This window comes from Lepidochelys kempii, chromosome 23 (assembly GCF_965140265.1).
Source record: "Lepidochelys kempii isolate rLepKem1 chromosome 23, rLepKem1.hap2, whole genome shotgun sequence".
Lineage (NCBI taxonomy): Eukaryota > Metazoa > Chordata > Testudines > Cheloniidae > Lepidochelys > Lepidochelys kempii.
The window spans coordinates 12340710-12356653 of NC_133278.1; the positions used below are offsets into that span (position 1 = coordinate 12340710).

At 53.3% G+C, this 15944-nt stretch overlaps 2 protein-coding genes across 4 annotated transcripts in view; one reads left to right on the plus strand and one right to left on the minus strand.

The window, feature by feature from the left end:
- Positions 1-9542, minus strand: part of RFPL4A (ret finger protein like 4A) — a 34461-nt gene extending 24919 nt beyond the window's left edge. The window contains exon 1 of the mRNA XM_073322131.1: positions 9479-9542. The gene's annotated coding sequence lies outside the window, so the exon portion shown is untranslated. The remainder of the gene's footprint in view (positions 1-9478) is intronic.
- THAP7 (THAP domain containing 7) overlaps positions 1-15671 on the plus strand; it is a 91940-nt gene extending 76269 nt beyond the window's left edge. The window contains exons 1-5 of one of the 3 annotated variants that reach the window (XM_073322098.1): positions 10020-10125; positions 10933-11012; positions 11631-11786; positions 14119-14247; positions 14735-15671. In XM_073322098.1, the coding sequence (XP_073178199.1) occupies positions 10933-11012; positions 11631-11786; positions 14119-14247; positions 14735-15392 (1023 nt within the window). In that variant the 5' untranslated portion in view covers positions 10020-10125 and the 3' untranslated portion in view covers positions 15393-15671. Of the gene's footprint in view, positions 1-10019; positions 10126-10930; positions 11013-11630; positions 11787-14118; positions 14248-14734 lie in introns of those variants that run through there. The other 2 variants (XM_073322100.1, XM_073322099.1) reach the window with 2 other exon arrangements.
- Positions 15672-15944: the final 273 nt, after the last annotated feature.

Genomic DNA, 15944 nt, shown 5'->3' on the forward strand with positions numbered 1-15944 from the left:
AATTAAAAACAATTTCATTGATCAGTTGTACAATTAGCCTGTTAGTTATTCTCAGTGGTCAGCGTGGTGGTCGTGGCCCGGGTGGGGCGGGGAATACACCAGGAAGGGCCTTTAAAGTGAAGACCACATAAGCCTGATGTGCTAGAGAAGGGGCAGCCAGAGGAGGGATCCAAAATTGAGGGAGAAGGGTGATCTCTTTGCTTGAATTCTCATCCTGGGTGCTGAAAACCAGGACTGAGATGACTGGAGGTGGGCACCAAAACACCAGCCAAATCCAGAGGCCACATCTGGCTGCGCAGATGCCAGGCCCAATGTAGAGTCTAGAAGCAGACCCACAACTCCCTCCCCAGGGGGGAAGACGTGAGCCTCGGCTGCCTCATTAAAGGCAAGTAACCAAAGCGAATTCCACCAGGGCTTGTTAAAAAGGAAGCGCGAAGTGGCTCCGCTGAGCATCAGTAATGGTCGTGCCCAGGGGATTGCGAGGAGACGCAGGCAGCAGATAGACAACAACAAAATTAATTGGAAAAAAGTGGGGGGTGGCTGAGAGTGAGGCGAAGGTGATTTGATTTGTTTTCCCGGTCAGTGTGGGAGTTGGGTGGCACTGTGTCACAGATGGGTCAGGGCTGGGGTGAGACCACGTTCCACCAGGGGGTTTTTTGCAGCAAAAATTTCCTTCTGTGCCTATGTTTCTGCCTCCGGGCCTGTGCTCTGTACCCCCCTGAGCCAGGATGCCTGTCTCCAAGAGCTATTCACAGCCTTGCAGGGCCAGATGCAGTGGGCATGTGCAAAGGCCGCTCACTGGCTCGGGAATCTCAGGCAAGTTCATGCAAGGAGGAGCTCCTGTAAAGCTCTCCCACAGTGCAACTAGCCGCAGGGCATTTTGGGAAGGGCTTGCAATGCCTCATGGGACCAAAACATTGCTTCATGGGGGGAATGGGAACATGGCTTCCAGGGGAGTTCTCCAACCTCTGGGCTCACAGTTATGAGAGGGCCGCTGCTCGCCGAAACACCAGAGGTACCGAGCTCCAGAGAAAGCTCCTGGTTGTGGATTCCAAGCAGAAAAGGGCACCTCCCTGCTCTCTGGCCTTAGGCTCCCCCCTCTGAGAGAAGGGTGGGGGCTTAGCACACGCCCCCTCTGATCGGCAGCTCCCATCAGCTAGCTTAGGCAGCTCCCCGCCCAGTGTGCTGGCTCTGGCCACTCTCATTCTCCGGCTCCTTTCTCCCTGCATTCATTGTGCAGCCACCTAGGCGCAGTGCTCAGGCTTTGTGAATCGCAGCACGTTCCTGTGATCTTCCGGGGCCCACTGCGTAGGTCCTGCAATGCTCAGCATTGCAACAGTTAAATCCCTCTGTGCATCCAGGCCCATAGTGCCTAGCCCTTAATCCAGCCCTTGGCGTGGGCCTCGAGTGCCTGCAGAATCGGAGACTATAAAATAAGAGGGGACCACTGTGATCATCTACTCTGACCTCCTGTGTGACATAAGCTTTAGCTCTTCCCTGAATTAATTCCCATTTGACTGAGAGCAAATCTTTTGGAAAAACGGTCTGTCAAGCTTTCCAAATGAGCGGTGATAGAGAATTCCCCTGCCCAGCACTTGGTAAATTGTTCTGATGGTTAATTATCGTCCTGTTAATAAATTACACCTTATTGCCAATCTGAATTTGTCTAGCTTCAACTTCCAGCCCCTGGATCATGTTAGACCAGAGGTGGGCAAATTACGGCCCGCAGGCCAGATCCTTGAGCTCCTGGCCGGGGAGGCTTGCCCCCGGCCCCTCCCCCGCTGTCCCCCCTCCCCCGCGGCCACGCCGCTGCACGGGCAGCGGCGCTGCAAGCTCCTGCCGCTCTGTGCGGCATGGTAAGGGGGCGGCAGACGCACGGACGTGCACGCACGCGGCAGTGGGAGGGTTGGATAGGGGGTCCCAGGGGGCAGTCAGGGGACAGGGAGCGGTTGGATGGGGCGGAGGTTCTGGGGCAGTCAGGGGTTGGGGAACGGGAGGTTGGATAGGGCGTGGGAGTCCTGAGGGGCCTGTCGGGCACGGGGGGTGGATAGGGGCTGGGGGGAAGTCAGGGGACTGGAAGCAGGGGGGGTTGGATAGGGGGTGGGATCCCGGGGGGGCAGTTTGGGATGGGGGTCCTGGGAGGGGGTAGTCAGGGGACAAGAAGCAGGGGTGGTTGGATGGGTCAGGGGTTCTGAGGTGGGCAGTCAGGGGGCGGGAAGTGGGAGGGGGAGGATAGGGGGTGGGAGCCAGGCTGTTTGGGGAGGCACAGCCTTCCCTACCCGGCCCTCCATACAGTTTCGCACCCCAATGTGGCCCTCAGGCCAAAAAGTTTGCCCACCCCTGTGTTAGACCTTTCTCTGCTGGAATGAAGAGCAAATTTCTGTTTCCCTGTAGGCTCCGAAAGCCTGGGATCAAGGCACCATTTAACCTTCTCCTTGTTAAACTAAATAGATTGAGTTCCTTGGTTACATCACTCTGAGGCAGATTTTAAAACCCTTCATTCATTCTTGTGGCTTTTCTCTGACCCCTCTCCAATGTATCAACATCCGTCTTCAATGTGGGCACCAGAACTGGACACAGGATCCCAGCAGCAATAGCCCCAGGGCCAAATGCAGAGGTAAAACAACCTCTCTGCTCCTACTCGAGAGTCCCGGATTTGCTCCTCCCAGGATCACATTAGCCCTTTTCGCCCACAGCGTCGCATTGGGATTATCCACCACGACCCCCAAATCTTTCTCAGAGTTGCTGCTTCCCAGGAGAGAGTCCCCCAGCCTGTCGGTACGGCCAACGTTCTTTGTTCCTAGATGGACGACTTTACATTTGGCCATATTAAAATGTGTATTGTTCACTTGCGCCCAGTTTGCCAACCGATCCAGGTTGCTCTGTATCAGGGACTTGCCCTCTTCATCATTTACCAGTCCCCCAATCACCGTGTCATCTGCAAACTTCATCAGTGATGATGATTTTATGTTTTCCCACAGCTCGCTGATAAAAATGTTAAGTAGCACAGGGCCAACAACTGATACCTGGAAACAACCCTGCTTGAGAATGTTTCCCCATTTACAATCACATTTTGAGACCTGTCATTTAGCCAGTTTTTAACCCATGTCATGTGTGCATTCATGAAAACAAGGACCAATTGACTTGGGAACATCTCAAAGATGCAGATAAACATGTAGGCAAGAAGTTACTAGTGCAACTCTTCTGCCCATCAGAGTTGGCAGCAACAAGGGCCGGGTTCAGTATCTAGGGGTTCTGTTTCAATAACACAATGCAAACCCAGCTCGAGCCCCCACCCACTGACCTGGGACAATTACATACCACCCCCTTGGGCCCTCTAAGAGGCAATACTTCCCCTCTCGCAAGCACGGAGTCTGAGTGTAGCAAAAGCCTTTTAATAAAGGAGGGAAACAATGCAGCATTATGTTGGGGAAACACCACCAACAGGATTCATAACACAAACCATGAGCAAATGACCCACCTCCAAGTAAGTTTAGTAGTGTCCTTTTCCCCCAGGGTCTTAAGTCCAGCAACCCAGCAGTCACCCCACCCACAGTTTCTGACCTTGGTCAGCACAGCCCCAGAGTTCAGAAGTTCATCTGCAGAGTTTACCTCCAAGCCTGGGTGGAGGTGGGTATGGGGGGACCATCTTACATGCTCTGCTGCTCAGGTTGATGGCTGAGTGCCACACCTCTCCATGGGGTTCTGCTGCAAACTTCACCGCCAGCTACACCTCTACACCAGCCACCCTGCTAGCCACGCCACCTGCTGTCCACTCTGCTCCGCTCGCTCTCAATCATAGAATCATAGAATATCAGGGTGGGAAGGGACCCCAGAAGGTCATCTAGTCCAACCTCCTGCTCGAAGCAGGACCAATTCCCAGTTAAATCATCCCAGCCAGGGCTTTGTCAAGCCTGACCTTAAAAACCTCTAAGGAAGGAGATTCTACCACCTCCCTTGGTAACGCATTCCAGTGTTTCACCACCCTCTTAGTGAAAAAGTTTTTCCTAATATCCAATCTAAACCTCCCCCACTGCAACTTGAGACCATTACTCCTCGTTCTGTCATCTGCTACCATTGAGAACAGTCTAGAGCCATCCTCTTTGGAACCCCCTTTCAGGTAGTTGAAAGCAGCTATCAAATCCCCCCTCATTCTTCTCTTCTGCAGGCTAAACAATCCCAGCTCCCTCAGCCTCTCCTCATAAGTCATGTGTTCCAGTCCCCTAATCATTTTTGTTGCCCTTCGCTGGACTCTCTCCAGTTTATCCACATCCTTCTTGAAGTGTGGGGCCCAAAACTGCACACAGTACTCCAGATGAGGCCTCACCAATGTCGAATAGAGGGGAACGATCACGTCCCTCGATCTGCTCGCTATGCCCCTACTTATACATCCCAAAATGCCATTGGCCTTCTTGGCAACAAGGGCACACTGCTGACTCATATCCAGCTTCTCGTCCACTGTCACCCCTAGGTCCTGCTCTCCTGCTGTCTGCGGCACACCGCTCTCCTCTTGGCTAGCCACTCACCAACTTGTCTTCAGGGCCCCCCTACTTAGCACAGTTCTCAGCTACATCAGCTCTCAGTGAGTTTACCTGGCAGTAGGGGGGGGCCTCAACACTTGTGCACCACAAGCCCAAAGTAGGTCCAATGCTTAGACCTAGGTATCAGCGATCTCAGCTCTGCAGCATGTAACAACACTTCTAATGGAGTCAAAATTAGGTCTGCTGTTACACAGTAGAGAGAGAGGAGGGGCCAAAGTGGTGTTTAGGACCCTCAGAAGAGCCCCACACTACCAGGTACACATACCTGTCCCCAACCTCTCTCAATTCATTGGTTTTGGAACCCATGTGCCTTGCCTATCAAGTGCTGCTCCGTTGAGAGTGAGTCCCTTCATCATAAAATGCCAAGTACAGTTCTACTGTCCTTGATTCAGATAACCAGGATAACAACCCTTTATTACTCCTGCCCCAATAACAAAGAGACTGGCGATCCCACAGCAGCCAAAGTGACCATTTGGGCAGGCAGTCCATCATGTTAGGCAAGGTGGGTGTGCTCATGCAAACGAGATCAGTCCCTGAAGTCCTTTTCCACAGCTCACCACCAGATGTCAGGGTACAGCTCATTCTGACTCTGCTTACAGTAGCTACTAAAAACCCCTGGAAATAGACAAAATCATTGCGCTGCTAGATGAAAGACGGAAAGTAAAAGCACACGGATCGACCACAGAAAACGAATACCAAAGACTAGCTAAAATGATAAATAATAAATGCAGATCAGCAAAGTCTTAATGACTGAATGAGAAATGCAAATAATTTGAAGAACTGGATAAAGAAAATAAACAAAGTGAGATGTATCAAAAGGTTTGATTACAGAAGGAAAGTGACCAATACAACTCTTATTGACAAAAAGCAACCATATCTGACAGGCCCTAAAGACAAGAACGAGAGATGGTGAGAATATAGGAATGAATTATATGGTGATGATAGGCCTGAAAAACCAGCTAGAGATCAATCAAATAAGCACCTGTCAATAATGGATGAAGACAGCATGGTAGCCATAAAAAGACATCTGAATGGAAAAGCAGTAGGTTGTGATGGAAAACCAGCTGATTTAAAGCAAAGGGGCTTAAGGCTCTGTCAAGGTTCCTTCCCCACTCTGAACTCTAGGGTACAGATGTGGGGACCTGCATGAAAAGCTCCTAAGCTTACTTTTACCAGCTTAAGTTAAAACTTCCCCAAGGTACAAACTATTTTACCCTTTGCCCTTGGACTTCCACTGCCACCACCAAACGTTTATCTGGGTTTATTTATTAGGAAAGCATTGTTTGGAAACGTCTTTCCCCCCCAAAATCCTCCCAACCCTTGCACCCCACTTCCTGGGGAAGGTTTAGTAAAAATCCTCACTAATTTGCATAGGTGACCACAGACCCAAACCCTTGGATCTTAAGAAACAATGAAAAAGCATTCCGTTTCTGAAAAGAAGGATTTTAATAGAAGTAAAAAGAATCACCTCTGTAAAATCAGGATGGTAAATACCTTACAGGGCAATTAGATTCAAAACATAGAGAATCCCTCTAGGCAAAACCTTAAGTTACAAAAAGGCACACAGACAGGAATATCCATTCTATTCAGCACAACTTAATTTCTCAGCCATTTAAAGAAATCATAATCTAACGCATATCTAGCTAGATTACTTACTAAGTTCTAAGACTCCATTCCTGTTCTGTCCCCGGCAAAAGCATCACACGGACAGACACAGACCCTTTGTTTTTCTCCCTCCTCCCAGCTTTTGAAAGTATCTTGTCTCCTCATTGGTCATTTTTGGTCAGGTGCCAGCGAGGTTATCCTAGCTTCTTAACCCTTTACAGGTGAAAGGATTTTTCCTCTGGCCAGGAGGGATTTTAAAGGTGTTTACCTTTCCCTTTATATTTATGACAGGTTCCAAAGGCCTCTCAGAGTTAATGAAGAACATGTATGAGACAGCAGACTTGCCAAAGGATTTGACAACTTCAATGTGTATCCAAATCTCAGAAAAGAACAATGCTATGGACCGTAACAACTACAGAACAAGCAGCCTAGTATCTCAGAGACTTTTGCAAGTTGTTCAGAACCAAATACAAGGAAAGACCAATCAGGAAATAAGCAAACAAGAAGATGATTTCGAATGTGGAAAAGGCACCATAAACACCATTGTGAAACTTTGATGCTCATATTAGAAAGATCAGTTGAACAGGTGAAAACAATATGCTTGTGTTTCATTGACTTCCAAAAAGTATTTGACAGAAGCTACCACTACAAACTGCTCAATATATTCAGATCTGTAGGGATTGATGGATACAAATGCCAAGTAATAAAACAATTATACTGGGATGAGAAGGCAATTAGAACGGGAGATGAAAATGAAAATCTAACAGAGATCTAGAGAGGAGTGAGATAAGGCGGTATGATGTCACTGACTTTATTTTACATTTATAGTGAGTATTTGATTAAATTAATTGAGGAAACAGAGGAAAGTATTAAGATGAATGGAAAATGAGCAAATAACATTCACTATGCAGATGACACAGTGCTCTTGCATGATTCAGAAGAAGGTGGAGATTATATATGAATATGGCAAAAAATATGGTCTAGAGTTGAAAGTAGACAGGACAAAAGCTGTGGTGACATGCAAGAATCTTTGGAAAACATGCAAGATTTCAGTGAATGACACAACCATACAACAAGAGAGAAATTATTGCTAGTTAGGAAGCACCATAACAGAAGATGGCAAATTGGATACTGAAGTCAGCACCAGAATAGCAAGAGCGCAAGAGTTATTCTGGAAGAATAAACGTCTGATGAGAAGGGACATAAACCTGAAAACTAACTTCTGACTCTTGCAAATGTACAGTTGGTCTGTGTTAAGTTACAGCTGGGAAACATGGACATTCCAACAATCAATAATAAAGAAACTACAATCCTTCAAATTATGGTGTTACAAGAGAATTCTGAAAATATCATGAATGGACCACGTAACCAACAACAAAGTACTGGAGATGACTGGAACTAAGCAAATGTTAATTGGAGGGTTTATGAAAAGAAAGGTTCAATTTGCTGGGGACGTTTTAAGAGGTTCCACAAGCGACGCATGTTTACAGGCACCAGAAGGGAAAGTCGATGGCAGAAGAACACAAAGCAGAAAAAGAAGGTCTGGGGTGGACGATGCGTGGATCAAAAGGACTACAGTACTCATCCCCAAAGAAATTAGCAGAGGTCCATACACAATGGGGTACCTTGGTTGCAAACCTCCAGTGATGGATATGCCATATAAAAAGAAGACGAACATGTGTCATGCTGACTTTGCACCAGGTGCATACAATCATGGTGGTATCATGAGAATGAAGACAAACTTGAGCTGCCTGTTACTGAGGGCTGGTTTCGCTAATGAAGTCCAAACTTTGTTGCTCCCAAAAGTAAGCACCGCTCATGAACTGAATCTGTAGCGCAGGGACTTTGCCCTCCTTTGTCTAGTTCTTTCGCATGGTCCCTGAATGTGAACATAGCAATGAGTGCAGCGCAGAAAGATGTTTGTGAAGGGATGAAGAATAAGCAGGTTTAGCAAAGCTGGGATTTGAACCCACGTATCAAGAGCACAATATATAACTACCTCATTGCCTTAATCACTCAGCCACACCACCTGAGGAGGATATGAGCATTTATCTCCTTCTAAAATCTTGATTTACCTATTACAAAGGGTGGGCTTTCTAACACACAATTTCTGTGCTTTTATACATGAGTGACAAAGAAGAAGGATCACACCCCAGAAACAGATCCTGTGGGGACACAGCTGGATTTGCTGTTCGGATTCTGCATCTCATAAAAATGGATATGCTCCAGTTCAACCACAGCTATTGAACCGGAAACAAGAATTAATTCGGAGAAACCCCCTGGCCTACACCATGCTGGAGGTCAGATGAGACAAGCATAATTGTCCCTTCTGGACTTACAGTCTAGGAACTGGTCTGTGGTTTTAAACTGAGGACAGAGAGAAGATACAAGCCTGCATCTCCAACACCAGGGGTTATTTCTAAAGAATATGGACTGGATTCTGTTCACACTTAAACCAATCCAGAACAACTTCATCTTGGTCAGGTGTGACTCCAGATTGACTCCAGGGAAGCTGAGATCAGAATCCAGCCCTGACCCTACTACAGACAGGGGCTGGCTCAGGACTGACCCTGGGTGATGTTCCCCCGAGCTTTGCCCAAGGCATCAGTAAGCGTTTCAGACTGGCAGACGCACAGTGAACTGGGAGCAGGGAAGGAGTCCTGTGGGGGGATAGCGCCTTCCGAGATCAGCGGATCCAAGAGGTGGTAGGATATTTCAAAGCTTTGGAGACGCAGCTGCCCCTACAAAGCAATTAAATCCTTCTCCAGCTGAGAGCTCTGTCTTCTTGCAAGGGGATGGTGTTGTAAGAGGCAGAGATGTCCAGAGCCCCTGCTCCATCCGGCCTTGGTGAGGCACTCCAGTGACCTCTGCACCAGGAATGGGATGGTCTTCTCAGACACCGACACACATCTGTGCATGCCTTGGCCTAGTGTGACTTCCCTTCGCACGGATCCGGAGCTGAAGGTAAAGACTGTACCTCTTCCCCAATGGCTGAGAGCCCTGCTGGGGTGAATCAGTATCAGGCCCAGGTGGTGACATGCTGGGCCCCCATCCTAAATCCAGGAAGACTGCAATGGGTTTTGGATTGGGCCCACCACATTCAGACAAGTGCCTGGTTTGCTAGGATGGTCCTACCACAGACAGCCTCCTCAGCACACGAACTGCAGGTGGACATGACGGTCTGCACCCCTGTATTCCCCCCTTTTAGGATTTCTAAATTTCAACCCATATACTTCAGGAGTAATTTGAAACCTTTATAAAACAGCTTTCCTGACAGTTTTGCAATCGGGGTGGGGACTTCCTTGTCAGAGACCTGGCATCTCTGGGCTTACCGCATCAGTTATGAAAGTAACTGGACGCGCCGTGTCGCCGGCCTCCCAGCCTGGGAAGCCTGAAGTCAGATCCGTGGCCCTGGGGCTGGGAGGGCACCAGGCAGACCTCTCCCCCCCCCCCCGTCACCGGAGAGGGAGCCACCTCAGGGCTGCCCAGGCCACTGGGGGTCCTGCCCTTGGAGGTCGACACCATCGCCCTGGAGGAGTGGGGTGGGGGAGAGAAAAAGGGCAGGACTCTGAGGGGCGGGGCCTGTGGCAGGTGATGATGGAAGGGGCGGGGCTCTGAGGGGAAGGGGGAGGGGCCTGTGGCAGGTAATGAGGGAAGGGGCGGGGCTCTGTGGAGCGGGGCCTGTAGCAGACTTTGAGGGTGGGGCGGAGCTTGCGGCGGGCTAGGAGAGGGGAAGGGGCGGAGCTTTGACGGGCGGGGCTTGTCTCGCGCCTCCAAAGCAGGGGCGGAGGCGGGGCATGCGTTGGAATCTGATTGGCCGCCGGGCCCCCTCCCACTTCCCCGCCCGCGCTCTCGCGAGGTTGTCGCGGGCAGACGGGGCTCGCGCTCCTTCCAGCTCTCGCGAGAACAGGGCGAGAGGCTCGGCTGCGCCTGCGCCGGACCTGGACCGCAGCGTCTGTGGAGTGATGGGAACGGGGAGGTGAGACCGGAAACGGCCCCGGGGATACCCTCCCCCGCGCCACGTCACCGCCCCCCCATCTGGAGACCTCCCCCCGGAGATACCCCCGCGTCACAGCCCCCTCCCAACTGCCCCTCCCCGCACGGGGTTCCCTGCCCCCCGCTCCCACCCCCCTTCCCAGCCTGCCCCGCCACGGCTCGTTGTGCCCCCCCCGGATCCCCGCCCTGGGATCAGCCCCCCCCCCACCGGGCACCTGGTTCCTGCCCCTCCTTCCCCCTCCGCAGCTGCTGCGCAGGCTCCAGGGGTTTCAACCTGGGGAGGCCCAAACAGGTGTCGGGGGGGTCACATATGGGGAAGCTGAGCCAGCCAGTGTGTGGTAGAAATGCTCATAGGGGAGGGGCGGGTGTCCTGGCTATACGGGGAGGGGTAGCTGGGGGAGGGGCGGGTGTCCTGGCTATACGGGGAGGGGTAGCTGGGGGAGGGGCGGGTGTCCTGGCTATACGGGGAGGGGTAGCTGGGGGAGGGGCGGGTGTCCTGGCTATACGGGGAGGGGTAGCTGGGGGAGGGGCGGGTTTCTTCGCTGCGTGGGGGGGGAGGTAGATATGGGTAGGGGAGGGTGTCCAGGTTATAGGAGGGTGATGGGGTAGGTATTGATGGGGCAGGAGAGTGTCCTGGCTGGGGCGGGGGGTGAGGGGTAGATGTGGACGGGGGCAGGAGAGTGTCCTGGCTTAGGGTTGAGATGGATAAGACTGAGAGCCACTGGCTGGGGTGTAGCTCTGGAAAGGGGATGAGTGATTCTCAGCCCCATCTCTGTCTCTCTCCCCACAGATGCCCCGTCACTGCTCTGCTACCGGCTGCTGCACCCGGGACACCCGCGAGACCCGCAATCGAGGCATCTCCTTCCATCGGTAAGAACTAGCCTTGCCCTGTGCCCTCCCCACAACCTCCCCTTACAACTGACCCTTTCGCCCTCCCCTCCCTGTGGGGAAGATGCAAGGGGACATCTGGGTACACTGAACAGCTGTACATTTAACGCCAATGGAAAGGAAATACTTTCCTAGCACAGCCTGCATAACTTCCTGCCACAAGGACTCACTTGTTATCATCAAAGCTTGTTGCTCCAAAACCACAGCTGAGACCTGGTGTGATCTAGGAATCGCTGAGAAGTTAGGACCAATTTCCCCTTTTAGGCAGGTTATTCCAGAGCTGTCCACTAGGGGGTGTGTTGCCTCTTCCTCTAACGCAGCTGGGTTCTGTCGGAGAAGGATGCCGGGCTACCGGGGTCTTTGGTCTGATCCAGTCTGGTTGGTCCTACGTCCCAGCTCCAGTGGGTCATTTGGAGGTGGTTTTGCTTTTTCTTCTCTGTACCTAGAGGACATTAGCATCTCTGGGTTGAAAAGTCCTGCGGGGGAGGTTGTTCTTAGATCTGCCTTTGCACCCATGGACACTCTCCTTGTGGCAGTTGAACCCCTGCCCCAGCCCATGCTTCTTCCAGAAGCTGAATGGTGCCATCTCTGTCCTCACAGGCTACCCAAGAAGGACAACCCACGGCGCAGTGTGTGGCTGGAGAACTGTCAGCGCAAGGACCCGAGCGGCCAGGGCCCCTGGAATCCAGCCTCTGACTACATCTACTTCTGCTCCAAGCACTTTGACAAGAGCTGCTTTGAGATGGTGGGAATCAGGTGGGTGCAGGAGGCCGACTGACACCCAGGGACGCCCAGCTCTGTGTCCTGAAGCTGGGTGGTTTTAGTGAGGCTGAGCCTTGCTAGCCTGGGAGATGAGCTTTTTCACCAGGTCTCCATAACTATGCCAGCAGCTGCCCCTGGCATCCCAGCTGGGCATGCCAGGGTGGAGGGGTGGAGAAAAACAGCACCACCAGCCACATAGATTCCTGGTTCAGGTCCTCTCTCCTCTGGGAGGATGGGTTGGACCATGTGGAGCCCTGCCCTGAACTCTCTTCATCTGCCCTCTGGAAGGATGGACGGGTCCGTATGGTTCCCCTAATCCTGACATACCTCCTCCTACCCCTGGGAAGATGAACTGGTCTGTACAGTTACCCCTAGACCAAACATACTCCTCCAGAAGAAGGACTGGTCTGTACAGTTCCCCCTAGTCCTGGCATGTCCCCCCAAAGCTGGACTGGTCCATATGGTTCCCTCTAGTCCAGATGTCCCCCCGGTGAAGATAGACTGGTCTGTACAGTCCCCTCCGGGTCAGTCCATCCTCCCCTCCCTGTGAGGATGGACTGGGCCATACGGTTCCCCCACCTACAAGTCCAGGCACACTCCCTCTATCCTGGATGGTGAACTAGTCTGTATGGTCCCACTAGTCCAGATGCACTTAGGCCACGTCTACCCGATCGGCGGGTAGTGGTCGATCTATCGGGGATCGATTTATCGTGTCTAGTGTAGATCGACCACTACCCGCCGATCGGGTAGACGTGGCCTAAGTGCATCTGTACTAGTGTAGACACGATAGTCCAGTGTAGACGCGATAAATCGATCCCCGATCGCTCTGCTGTCGACTCCGGAACGCCACCAGGGTGCGAGGCAGAAGCGGAGTCGACGGGGGAGCAGCGGCCATCGATCCTGCGCCACGAGGATGCGAAGTAAGTGATTCTAAGTCCATCCAAGATGCGTCGACTTCAGCTACGCTATTCTCGTAGCTGAAGTTGCGTATCTTAGATCGATTCCCCCCACCCCCAGTGTAGACCAGGCCTTACACTCCCCATGAGGGTGGACTGATCTGAATGGTTTCCCCTAGTCTAGACGCCCCCCTCGTCCCGCAAAGGTGAGCTGGTCCATTTTGAGCACCCCCACCCCACCCCAGATGCAGACACATCCCATCTCCCTCTCCCTGTGAGGACTGACGGACCGTGAGTCCCCTTAAGGCCTTTCTTAAGGCCTGTTCGTCACAGTTCCTTGGCCACATTTTGCAATGAGTTCTGTTGAAACACAGTTCCGGTTTGTTACAGCAGATCTCTCAATGCAGGGTCTTGCTAGCAAGCAAAAGAATGCATGGTGTGGGGGTTTTACATTTAATTTTTTTGAGAACATAAAAATAGGGTGGGGTTTATTGTAAGGGAGGGTAAACATACCCACAACCACTAACCCACCTAATTAAAGTCAATGCGCAGTTGTGTAATAGGACAAAGAGCTCATCTGCACTGGGAAGTTAACTGGGTGAGGTGTGAATGTAAAGCACTGTAACTATTCTACAGTAAGTATACACAAGTCACTGGGCTCAAGGCAGGGGAGAATGGCTGAAATGCTGTGGCCCGTGTTAGCTAGGAGGTCAGAGTAGATGATCTTTTGGCCTTAAAAATCTATGAATGTGGAACCCCAAGGGCCGGCTGTGTGGATCCAATCATGGGATCGGGGCCTTAAGCACCTGAATAAAACAAGGTGTGCTTCAGAGACTAAGGGATTTGTGAGAGAGAGGGTAAAAAAAATCAGACTGCTCCTTATTTCGAAGCCTATATGCAGGTGACCACAAATTAAGCCCTGGTCTACACTTAAAATTTAGATCAGCCTAGCTACATGGCTCAGGGGTGTGAAAAATTCACGCTTTTGGGCGCCGTAGTTCAGCTGCCCTAAGCCCCGGTGTGGACATGGCTAGGTCGACAGAAGAATTCTCTCGAGGAGGTGGGTTACCTGCATCTCCATCAACACAGGAAGCGTCTACGCTCCGGTGCTACAGCATGAGAGCTGCTGTTGCGCTACCCAGAGTGTACGCCTGGCCTAGGACAGACCAACTGATAAGTTGAAAACCATATGCGCCAAAGTCGGGGCCTCATCCTGGCCTAGTGGTTTCTATGGGGCGAAGAGCCACTTAAAAGTATTCCCAGGCCAGCAAAGAGACACCCAACTAAGCTAGTGGAACAGTGTTCCCATCCAAGAGTCCCTGCGCCGGGAAAGCTTCCCCCCAGGTTGGTGCCTCCAGCGCAGGGCTGTGGGGTTCTCCCCAAGCCAGCTGGACCGGGGGCAGCTCGTGCCTGCCGATGTCTCTCCGCAGTGGCTACCACCGGCTCAAGGAGGGGGCCGTCCCCACCGTCTTCGAGTCCTTCTCCAAGGCGCGCCGGGCAGCAAAGGTGAGGCAGAAGGGTGATGACGCCAAGGCCGCCAGGGCCTGGAGGAGGTGGAGGTGAGTGCCCGTCCTGTAAATGGTCTGCTGGGCTGGGTCGTGGGGTGAGGGGCTGGGATGTGCCAAGGCAGAGCACATGGAGCAGGAGGCTATGCAGCCCGGGGTGCGGTTCAGAAGGGCCTGGTCTGCCCTTGTGAGACTGAGGAGGGCCCAGCCATGGCAGGGACAATGGGTCAGGGTGAGGAGCTGTAACTGGCTCTGCTGGGCTGTGTGCATTGGAGACCAGATCTCGGGGACAGGGAGCAGGGTGAAGGTCTGGAATGGGTGGAGCAGCCCTGGATGTTACTAGATAGAAGGGGCGTGGTCAGAAGCTAGGGCTGTTCCTATACGCTAGCCCCACCCCAACCTAGCCTGGGTCATCTTGGGAGCGGGGTCAGGGTGTAGGTGGGAGGGTCTGGGGCTGCCCCAGGTTTGGACTGGGCAGTCGGGCTGAGGGGAGTTGGGATGGTGTGTGGCTCTGGGACCCTGCTGTGCATGCTCTCTGCAGTGCATTGTGGGATGAGCTCTGTCCCCTCAGACGCAATCCAGGCCGAGGGGAGCAGGATGCCCTGGCCAACACGGATATCTCGTGCTTCCCGGAGGAGGAGGAGTCTGAGCTGGCCACGCCCGCAGCCGCCCCCACCACTGAGCACCGCAGCTTGCCCGGGCCCCTCCCCCAGGGGGCGGAGCTAGAAGATCAGCACGACGTCATCCTGGCCAGCCTGTCGGACATCCTCCTGGAGTACCCAGCCGTTGGCACAGGGCAGGAGGCGGCCACAGGGCAGGAGGCAGCCACAGCCACGCCGGCGCTCCCGGAGACAGATGCCCCCTCAGAGGCCCCCACGCCACCTGCCCCGGAGCCGCCCCGCCCCGTCTCCCCGTCTTTCTACATGTTGCGCCTGCCGCCCCCAGCCGGCGCCTACATCCAGAGCGAGCACAGCTACCAGGTGGGCAGCGCCCTGCTGTGGAAGCGGCGTGCGGAGGCAGCCCTGGAGGCCCTTGACCGGGTCCAGCGGCAGCTGCAGGCCTGCAAGCGGCGAGAACAGCGGCTGCGGCTGCGCATCTGTGAGCTACAGCGGGAGCGGCGGGCGGCCCCGGACATGCGGCACCAGCTCAAGGAGCACCTCCAGGTCTTCGAGCTGCAGCTGCTGCGCGAGCTGGAGTGAGGCCTGGGACTGCAGGCAGGGAGCGTCTGTGTGTAGGGTGGGGGGCTTCGCGCCACCCCAGAGGGACTGTGTGGGACTCAGGCCTCTGCCCAGGCCCAAGGCCCTGGGTTCTGGGGCTCGGCCATGGCTGAGCTCACTCCTGCCCACAAAAAGTGGCATGCCAGGGCTGGAGACGTATACCTGGTGACAGCACTTCTCTGCCCCCCACCCCTGCCCCGACCTTTGCCTCTGTGCCAGGGAGGCGGATTTAATGGTATTGTAAATAAAGATCTTGTTTTATATGGGGGTGATGGCCCCGGAGTGTGCACAGCCTGTGGTGCGAGTGTGGCTGGGGGACAGCTGCAGGGCAACCCCAGGGCAGGCACTGCCCCTGATGGGCATGTGCCCATTGCCCTAGGGGGAGCTGTGGGGTCAGTCCCAGGGCGCTCAGTGTTCCTGGTGTGAGTGTGCCCATTGCCCCGGGGGGAGCTGTTGGGTCGCTCCCAGGGCAGGCACTGCCCTGGTGTGAGCGTGCTCCATGCCTACGATTTTCCTCCTGTGCCGCCTCCTTCA